Raw genomic sequence first — 11,508 nt, 5'->3', positions numbered from 1 at the left:
TATAATTAAGTTTTCAGACACCCATTTTCCCAATAAGATCAGATACCCACATCCACGATCAATAATATTGTCAATATACAATATTGTCCATCATACCGGACGTGAATGGGCAATATTGAAGACTTGCTCAATATATTGATGAATCTCAGAAAGCGCAAATATCTATTGACAAATGTCCAGTAAAACGGTGCAAAACTACTGAGGCAGATAAACGAGAATGTATTGAGTTACAATAGCTGTCGTAGCTGAATCGCATTTGTTGAAGTAGCACAACATGACTAAATGTGTGTTTTCTTAAGAACCAACTTTCGGTCAAATATACTTCTATAAGAAAGAGTAGTACAAAGAAAGTATTTCTATTTGCTTTATCTATTCTATTATTTGTAAAACACCGCATGCAAGAAAAATAATCTGTCAGAATAGCTTATTTGCGTACGATATGCAAGAAAAAATATCAGCCTGCGCAGGTGCCCACGGGACAAATATTTCTGCCCGATTCGTAAACACATGACAGATACTAATGTGAAAAAGGGCAATGCCTCAATCAGGAATAGTTACAGTCCATCAGCTTGCCCAGAAATATGCGTTTGTATAAATTTAAAGGTAGATTTTGGAATAAAAAGCTATACAGTTGATCGCCAATATCAGTACTTGGTACTCTCCTTAATTGTTTCGATTACACATCAAGTACAAAAAATCAGTGACCTAATGGGGGATAACTGCAAATATTATATTTTTAAAAACAACATAAGTATCACTCATGTATATTTAACTTGACATTAAAGAAGCCATTCGAGAGTTAACGTACTCATGAGTTAACGTGCTTTGTCGTGTTGTGTAAATTACTCGTATACATGGCATTAGGGGAGGTAATCGCTGCAGGGAGTTCGTCAGATCGATATGGAGATAATATAAATATCGACCGGTTGAGGAATCAGATATGATCTAAGGGTGAACACACATGTGTTTCATAGCACCATATAACAAAAAAGTAGTATGTTAACACACCAATAAAGATATATCATAGGAAAAGCCTTTTGTAAAGGCAAAGGCTGTAGATCATCCTCAAAAATTGCGACGAATAATCTGTTCAACTTTTACTTTTATCATCGTATCTGTATCTTAATATCATATGTGCAACAGTGCTATTTTGGTTTTCTGTGCTCATGGTATTAGTTTTCATATCAGGCTAACTTATAGGGTGATATGATGAGACTAGAACGATAAATTCTGACGAGGCTCTGATATATATTAGGTAGCATATAAAATTCTGATGTCAGATGTAAAAATAACGGCTGCTAGCTTTGTATGAATCGATGAGTCATCTTGGCGCGGGAAATTAAAATCATAGAAGGGTTCCATGCTTGTTGATTGATACTCGGGAACATTTTTGCTATTTTGCGAAAAAAAAAACGAGATGGGTGGGCCCCCATTCCATTAATATCCTATAGTTCAGTAGAGGCTATTAAATTGACAAATGCAAAAATATTGGACAGTGTTCCTGCGACGGGATCATTGCAGGCTGTTCAAAAAGTGCAGACTCATGATTCATGATTTTGGCATGCTATTTTTAATGGTTGGTGTAAAGCTTTTGTTTTGATAACTGTTTTTATTCTTGCATGAGAGTCCTGATCTTGTCACTAATTAAAAACACAAAACATGCACACAATTTATAAAATGGCCACCCTGATTCTGCTCATTAGGTAAGTGCAATATAACGACACGCTACATGTAAGCCTGGCCGTGCCCAAAATGTTCGAATGCAAGTCTACCCTGCTACCTTAGGCATATAGGATTTTTTCTCTAGTATTCATTAAGTTATCGGCCGGATATGTGAACGCAACGGCTAAACCTATCATATAATTATAGAAAATTCGTTACTCGCACTGTCTGTTAATTATCTACTTGTAATGACTATTTTCCCGTTTTGACGTTTATATGATTTCAGTCTAATAAAATAGATATTGCCGCATTCCTGAAAGGGTGATATGAAAAATGTTCACCCCTCGAAATATGAATACAGACCTAGTCGCATCGGTCGATATTCTTATATATCGAGGTGAACATTTTTTATATAAATTACACACACTCTCTCCAGGAATGCAATATTTATGTAATATTCAAGATGAACCGATTCGGAATTCGCATTCACGCGAGGTATGATAAAGTAATTTATCATTTTATGTTTGTCAATGTACAAATTGTACATTTTATGTCTTGAATTTGGAGACAAACGGCCTAAAGGAAATTAAGGGTTTTGAAATATCCCCTTGGGCATACCTTCAGATCTAATTTAAGGGGATTAGGGTTAGGGTTAGGATTTGAGGGGATTCGTAAATTTTACGTCACGCTAAATATAACACTGAATGGTGTTTGCTCAGAAAATATTTTCTTGCAGGCCCGTGTCTGTGTTGACAAAGCTCGTCTTACAGCCCAGTATGTAAAATGACTAACATGCTGAAATTTATGAATGAGTGTGTATTCATACGCTACTAAAACGAAATAGAATTAAAAGTGTAACTTGGTATACGGTACGCAAGAAAAAGAATCTAACACAAACAATCTAGTACAGGTAACTGTTTCTTCTTCCCGCCTAAACAGTTAAGTTAACCTGTAGTCATACCTTCATGTAGAGAAAGATTCTTATAATCTACTGTAAAGAAGAAAAAGATAAAAATGAACGCTATATAATGTATATTCTCAACTCAAAAACGTGTACTAGCATACAAACTGGGAAATATATTAAACAGTCTAACGGCTCAGGTCATGCATTATAAAGACATAATTATAATAAAGCGAACAAAAGAAAGAAAAGGAATCACCCGTTTACTTAATTGTACATACATGCGATGAAATGTCACTTTGTAACTCCGATAATTACAGCAGGTGTGAGATCGTTTACTCAGTAATTATATTATTGTTTGCACCAAGTTTTATAAAATGTTGACACTTTTATTTTATTGATTACCAGGCTTGATTTCAGTTAGTTGACAGCAGGTTCAACAGGTATGTTATTTTACTGTTTTCGTTATTATTAGAGCAAAATCATAAATATACATACATACAACTGAATTTTAATATGTTTTCGCAGCGGATCTTTAATATTATAACTTAACAATCAGATGTAAACTAAAACTTAATAGTTTTCTTAAGGGGAAATGCCACAGTTGTGTGGGTGTTTTATAAAGGCAAAGAATGAAAAAAATTAACTAGCGGGGAGAATTTTCTTAAACTTTGCATGATCATAGAGCATCATATTAGAAACAAATTTATGCAAAAAAAAAAAAACTGGGGGTCCCGGTGCTACTTTTTGAGTTATCTGCCCCTTAATGCATGATTTTTGCTCTTTTAGGTCATTTCAAGGGCAGATAACTCAAAATCTAGCATACGGATACCGTATTTCATTTCATATTATTTTTTGTTATTACATTTCCAGTCATTATGCAAAGTTTTAAACCATTCTATCAAACAGAATTTTTGCTGTGTTTCAATAGGTAAACATACTGCATTTTTCTTGAAAAAAGGGGCATAATTGGAAGAAATTTTCTATTTGTTTGCGTAAGCGACTATAGAATAAAATCCGTCTCATAGAATTCCTGCAATTTTGTACAGTTGCAGGAAATAAAGTAACAAACACTAATCTGAAATCAAATAAAGTGTAACTAACCATTACCTTGAGTTATCTGCCCTTGAAAATGACCTAAAAGCAGGGTTGGCATGGTATTTACCGGTGCGGTAATTACCGGTGGTAATTCCCGGTAATTCCCGTACCGGGAAATACTCCTAAAAATTGCAAAAGTGGGAAATACTGGGAAATACTCAAATTTTCAGCAAAAAGCAGTTTATTTTGACCAAAAAAACCCACAAAATATCTGTTAAATAACTAGCATTTGCATGCACACATACACTATGGCAGAAATCATATTATATTCCACTGTCAGACCCCTGGTGACCACGAAAGTTCCTTCATCACCAGTCCAGTTCCTCTTTGGACCTTAACATGCGGAAGCAAAACACCAGTTTTGCTGCTTTTTTCACTCCAAGTCTATTTCTAAGTTTTGTTTGAATGCCATCATCAGATTCTATGATATCATAAAATTCCACACAGGATCTATGGGCTTTATATTAATGCTAACTGTCACAGGATGAAAAGCGGAATGAAGTACTTTTGAAAAATAAAAAGCAATTACATGTATTTTGAGAAAGTGAATAAATGCTCAGAGGTTTGACTGATGAATTTCTTTCACTGTTTTGTGAAATCACAATGGTGGGAATTATTTTACAGCAAAGTATTGTTACTTTATTTGCAACAAACATGTGCAATAGGATAGTTAAATATAGTGCTTGGGGCTATACTGTATATTCTGTATCATTATAAAATCTGTCAATAATCCACCAATTAGCAGTAACCCCTCCCCTGTATTTTGGAGTGTATAATTGGACTATTTGAAAGGAGTGTAATCTTGTCTGAAGTTAGTATGATAAAATTTTATTTACAACGAATGTAAGGCCTGAAGAGTATTCCCCAGTATTTCCCGCCGTCCTGGGAAATACGAGTATTTCCCGTCTTTTTGCCAACCCTGCCTAAAAGAGCAAAAAACTCGCATTCAGGGGCAGATAACTCAAAAAGTAGCTCCGGGACCCCCATTTTCCCCATAAATTTGTTTCTAATATGATGCTCTATGATCATGCAAAGTTTAAGAAAATTCTCCCCGCTAGTTAAAATTTTTCCTTCTTTGCCTATATAAAAAACCCACACAACTGCCCCATTTCCCTTTAATCATAGTAACAAATATGTGCATACCGGCGTTATATTGTCGTAATCCAAAGAAGTATAAAATATATTATTTTCATAGCTCTTTACGTAATCAAAGTCGTCATTACGACAAAGCATAACATGAAAATTGCACAGACACTTGAGCTTTGACAAGCTTATAATGATATTAGTATTGGTCAGCAATTTGCATATTACCGTCACAAAGACATATCTGATGAACAAGAATAAGTTCCGTAAGTTCCTACATTGTGGCAATTAAAAAATACCCTAATATACTATCAGGCCTAAATGTACTCAAAATTTCAAACTTCTCCTCATTGTGTACATGCAATGACCTTGTTCTGAGCTATTTTATTTTACTTAATCCGACACTAACACACATGCAATTGGTGTCCATAAATTCAGCACCAGATACGAAACTTTTTCATCTTCGTCAGATATGTCTGTGTGATGGTAATATGCAGAAAATTGCTGACCATTACTAAAAGCCCAAAGTGTCTGTGGAAAACTGCCTGTACTAGGCGGGAAAATGGCACTGTATGGGGTTAGTCAGTTATATGGACTGGTATCTAGCGGGCCATGGAGGCATATTCGGCGGATTACTACCATAATACTTTATCGAGTGAAAAACATACGATTTGATGAAATTCTACATACTGTAGAACTTTTTTTCAAGTGTGCAGAACTTTCTTTAATGACAACACTGTCTTGAATGTTAATTATTTCGTTTACCTATAAACAAAACTACAGATATCATATTTAACAATACAATATGAAAATGTAACTTAAAACGTCATATATCTCGTCGATAAGGTATGTATATTGTTGGGCAATTTCGTCACAGCAGCTTAGACAGACGGACAGTCGGACGGACACCTTGACGCATGGACGGACACATGTTGTATGACTGCTATAAATGCCTGTAACAAGAAACTATCCTGTTTCCTCTCATATTTGTATAAATCTGGTATAATAATGATAATAATAGTAATAATAGTTAATAAATAATAGAGACACTTGCAAAATAACGACACGACGATCGGCCATTTTGTTGAAAAAACGAAAGTAGAAAACCTATGCCGTACTTGACTGTAGACTAATCAGAATAAGATTGTTTACTGTTTTCTAAATGTGCCATTTGTAAACGGCAGCAAAGTAGCCTGCATTGTTACTGAACTGGACATTTTGGATGTTCCACAGCGTGTCATAGTAAACCTTCTTAGCGTTAGAGCATCATAGGGACTTTTTCAGTATACAGGAAATGATTTTTTCTTACATTTATTTTTTGGTTTAGGATTTAAAAACAGTGGGGTTTTTTAACTTTCTTTTTTAATGGGGGTAGGAAGTGGGGTGGGAGGACCCATATGGGTACCAAGACCGGACTAGCACCTGTCGGTACGTTATTTTCAACTAATTACTGACTATGAAATACTATACATGCAGTTTTGAATAGTGAAAACTATTGCCCAAGGTCCAACGTCAGAAACAATTTTTCATAACAGTCACTTTTTTCTTCAATTTTTGACGTTAGCCCCGCAGAATGTAGTCTTGCATATAGACAGATCATACAACACAAATATGGACCGATGATTAATGTTAGGATTTATGTATTAATAAGATAGGGATATTATGATAGTAGCTTGATCTGGGATTTTGTTTTGGCTCGATTGAATTTTGCTAGGTTGGACAACACGAGGCGCGCAAGCACCGAGTATGATCCGACCTGGCAAAATCCACGAAAGCAGAATACAGAATCCCAGATCTAGCTACTGTTATGGTGACACTTTTATTATACACATAGGCCTTCATGATGATTGTTATGGAACGAAATCTTCAATGTTTTAACAGTTCACCAACGTTATAAAAGAGTGAGTGTAGCTTTTTTGGTATGTTTAGGACATGCATTTATTTTTTTTAAGATTAGATTATCTCGTGGGCACTACATCTTATCTCGAACGCTCGACATCTTATCTCATGCGCTCGACCTCTTATCTCTTACACACAACGTCTTATCTCGTGCGCACGGCATCTCGAGCGCTCAATATATTATCTCGTGCGCAAGACATTTTATCTTGAGATATCAACATCTTATCTCGTGCGCACGACATCTCATCTCGAGCGATCAAAATCTTATCTCGTGCGTACGACGTCTTATCTCGAGCGCTCGACATATTATCTCGAGCGCTCGACATCTTATCTCGTGTGCACGAGATAAGATGTCGATCGCTCGAGATATGATGTCGTGCGCACGAGATAATTTAATCTAAAAAAAATAATTGCATGTCCTAAACATACCACCGTACTTTTGTGTGTGTTACATGTATTTATAGAAATGTGACAGGTCATGCATGTTAAAAGAAAATAGTCCGGCATCATGCACTACAAAAGGTACAATACGGATTTTTTCTGCCTGTTTGTATTTACTTGTAAAATACTAGCCGCATTTTTGACATAATTCATATAGGTATATAATAAAGTGTATTTACTGCTACAATGGAAGAAGGATATGTTTTATATATGATATTTTATTCAATTTATCAATAATAGGATTTTATTTAAGAATCGGGGTCCTGTTGACGCATACCTTCACTTTGGTCTACATTTTTTATGCAATACTAATCTTAGACAAGCTTCTAAAGCAGTAAAAAGGTTGTTGTGGGAACTTGGTCCATTTTGCGCCTACAGGAAAGTAAGCTGATAAGTTTTAAACGATTTTATAGGGTATTTTTCATTAAAATGTTCAGACACGAAAAGTTTAAATATTTTAGTTTTGACTTTATTTGTTGATTGATGTATATTTAATATTTAGGACATGTTACACTTAGAGCAACATTTCATTTTCTTTTTTGTAAAACTTTTTTTTTTCAAAATATCTTATATGCTAGAATTTCCATAATGAAAAACTACATTTTAGCCGTGATATTAACATTATTTAAGATATGTTAACACTTTAAAAGATCATAGCAACACCTGGTGACCCTCGAAAGCCGAAATTCGCAGGAAACTTAGCGGATCAATCAGTAGTTCAAAAAAATTGCACGTTGTTCAAACATTACTTGAAACATTCATTTTATATTTCTTCTCTTCATTTTAGAGTCACACCCGTACGTAAGTCATCAGCCTTCAAAATATAACCTCGGCAACATATCCAAACTAAAATGGAAGTAGCAACAACCAGTTACACTACAAACAACGGTATCTTTAAGTCTTTTGAGGACATCTTAGAAACTGTTAAATACGAGGAAAATGGAGATTCTGAAGATGAAATTGAAACTGTACTGACGTCGGACGAAGAGGTAGAAGATGAAAGCCTTTGTTTTAATTTGGAAAGCATTTTTGAAACAGAAACGGAGTGCAAAAATGAAAATAATGTTATTCGCCGATGTGAATATGGTGTAGATATTCAGCCCAATGTAGATGACAGCATCGAGTTAGAAACGGTAATAACTGTCAATGATGAGGAAAATGGAATAAATGAATCAAAACGTTCCAAAGAGTTTGAAAATAAAACAGACGTCAGTATTCACGCGACATTGAAATATAAGTGCGCTGACTGTTCGAGGAGTTATGATAGAAAGAGCAGCCTAATTCGTCATTTAAAACGTAATCCCAGTGGATGTAAAGAAAAACAATCACAACAAGTGGAAAACGAATGTGGACTTTGTCACAAAGTATTTAGAGATAGAAGAACATTGGTTCAACATATGTTTATACATACAGGAGAACGTCCCTATGAATGCATAGTCTGCAAGAAACGATTTCGTCAAAAGTCGGCTTTAAAAGAACACACAATTAGCCATCACACTTCCGGTGATAAACGGTTCAAGTGCACGCTGTGTGAAAAATCGTATAATAAAATAACTCTTTTCAATGAACATATGCAAATTCATAGTGGAGTCCGTTTCCAATGTACACACTGTGAAAAGTCGTTTTCAGTATCAAGAACATTGAGAAATCACATGAAACTACACGAAACTGGATTAGAATATACAAGAAGTCATCTGTGTAGTATTTGTGAAAAGCCTTTTATGACTATAGAAAACTTAAAGCTGCACATGGAAGTACACAATGGAACACAAAAACAGGTTTGCAACATTTGTGACGCAAGGTTCAGTAGGAAAGCCGACCTAGAGAGACATGTGTTCACGCATACTGGAGAGAAACCTTACAAGTGCAAGCTATGTCCGCGAACTTTTCGACAACCAGGCGAGCTTGGAAGACACATGGCATGGCATCGGGGAGATTACACGTGCAAATACTGTGGGCGTAAATATGCAAGAAAAGATGAACTTTTAAGACACGTCAGCAAACATGAAAGAGAATTGAATATTGAGACCACATCACCAAATAAGCTGCAATGTAAATATTGCGAAAAAGTTCTAACCAGTGAATTTAACTTACAACAACATTTAGAAACACATAAGAGGAAGGCAGAGATGTATACTTGCGAAGAGTGTGGAATCACGTTGAGCAACAACAGTAATTATCATAGACATATGAGATTTACACACAACCGGAGGTCAGACCATGAAATGCAGCCACACGTGAGCAAGTCATCAGAGAGTGTCGACGAGGGACCATTTGAGTGTGATCTGTGCTCCAAAATTTGCAAAAGTAAGAGAACTCTGACAGAGCACGTGAATTACGTGCATTTAAAGAAATTCAAACACGTATGTAGCATATGTGATCAGAATTTTTACAAGAGAAAAGATCTAAAAAGACACGAAGAGAGAAAACACAATGTTACATTGGAGTAGCTTATAAAATCCCTCTGCATGGTTTTATGTTCAAGTTTTGCTACATAACATTTTAAATCGGTTCAAATGGGCTCACTGTTTTTAAATAATCTCATATTTTTATCTTTTTTATCATATTAAGCGATATTGCATGTGAAGATTTTCCATGATTTTATTTTATATCTACTTTCATTAAAAACAAATTAAATCGCTTTTTAAAAATGAAAATAATTATATTTTTGTGAAAATGTGTCTTTATGGATGTATCAAAACAGAGAAAGACACAAAAGTATTCAGTACATTAGATTAATCGTGTGAAATGTATTGAAAAATACCTTCTTATTTTTGGAAACATTATTTTTTTATTTGATAACTGACATCAATGATTTAATCCGCACCATGAGAAAACCAACATAGTGCATTTGCGACCAGCATGGATCCAGACCAGCCTGCGCATCCGCGTAGTCTAGTCAGGATCCATGCTGTTCGCTTTCAAAGCCTATTGCAATTACAGAAACCGTTAGCGAACAGCATAGATCCTGACCAGACTGCGCGAATGCGCAGACTGGTCTGGTTCCATGCTGGTCGCAAATGCACTATGTTGGTTTTCTCATGACGCGGCTCATTTATTCATGTCTTTCAACTTTTTAACTTCCCGATGCTTCGCCAACTTTTTAGCGATATTATACATGTTTAGAATGTTTTTATGTGTATATCCACCCAGCCTGTTAAACTGTAACTATGAAAAAAATGTCTTTGTCTTTATTTCAGAATCTGAACACTGATTAAGTAGATTGTTTAATTAAATTAAATTAAATTAAAGTCGCAAACGTGCATGCCGTCTATATACCGGTGTGTCATTTAAGAAATGTTTTATTACATGCCGCATTAAAACTCGGAAGTGTTTAGATCTATTAGGTTATAAATACTTGTTAAAATTCTGATAAAAAGAAACAATTATCTTAAACGTTCCCTTGGCTATGCAACACTTTCTTACCATGGGGGTAAACTGTAACAGCATATGACCCGAATGACATATTACGCTGAAAACGTAGTACTGTAAAATGCGAGTTATTTTCTTTGTTAGAATAAATATGTTTCAATAATTTTATCAATAAGTAAAACATGGGTAGTCGTTTGGATGCGAAAAATTAAATCCCTCGTGCTACGCACTCGTGATTTACTTATTACGCATCCGAACTCCTGCCCATATTTTATCAATTGATAAAATGTAAGAAAAATTTATTATTTCTAAATCAAAATGTAATCTACTTAATTTGTAACTGATGAAATAACAATGCGGACGTGTTCCTGGTCATTAATGATAATTTCGATGTACATAAGCTGTAAACTACATGTAAATAGTAACAATAATGCTGTTTTGACCATTAAGATTAAAGTAGCACTTCATGAAATAATGTCTAAATAAAAGATAATAACGATACGTAGATAGGTATTTGCACTTTTAAATTAGCTATTGTGCAAAATTTTATATTTGCGTCAGTTAATTGCAAGTAAAGCTTGGGTATATAGAAACTTTTCAGATTTGATGAGAAAATAAGACTGGGAGCTATTTCAGGCACGTTTTAAAGCAAAGATCCCTCAGAATCCCGGCTGGTACCAAAAAGAAGCCTTCCGGTAGATTCTACACATCATGTTAGTCGAGCATGCTTTTAGTTAAAGATATAACAATACGTTACTACATGGAGGCCACAAGATACTCAAAACACTATATATATTTCGTGATATATTTTCTGTTTTTTCTTTCCAGGTTTACAGGTATCCTCAAATTTGATTGTTTAATGGCATCTTTAGAACGGTCCTATGGCCCTACAGAAAACAACTAAGCAAAATAACAGCTCTCGGTTTGATTGTGTCTATTTGCGAGAGGTAAATAAAATGGACAACACAACACACACGCCTTAATTCTTGCACGCCTTAATTCTTGCATAAGCAGAATATTTCGTTATAGGAAAAGTGAATGAACTCCATGAT

At 35.0% G+C, this 11,508-nt stretch overlaps 1 protein-coding gene across 1 annotated transcript; it reads left to right on the top strand.

The window, feature by feature from the left end:
• The first annotated feature begins 7,875 nt into the window (after positions 1-7,875).
• LOC123545469 (zinc finger protein OZF-like) lies at positions 7,876-9,897 on the top strand. The gene has a single exon (XM_045331792.2). The coding sequence runs from the start codon at positions 7,936-7,938 to the stop codon at positions 9,532-9,534; it is 1,599 nt and encodes a 532-aa protein (XP_045187727.2). The 5' UTR covers positions 7,876-7,935; the 3' UTR covers positions 9,535-9,897.
• The last annotated feature ends 1,611 nt before the right edge of the window (positions 9,898-11,508 follow it).

The sequence above is a fragment of the Mercenaria mercenaria genome, chromosome 1 (genome assembly GCF_021730395.1).
Source record: "Mercenaria mercenaria strain notata chromosome 1, MADL_Memer_1, whole genome shotgun sequence".
NCBI lineage: Eukaryota > Metazoa > Mollusca > Bivalvia > Venerida > Veneridae > Mercenaria > Mercenaria mercenaria.
The sequence above is the reverse complement of the archived record's forward strand: the minus strand, read 5'-3'. Positions and strand labels throughout refer to the sequence as shown.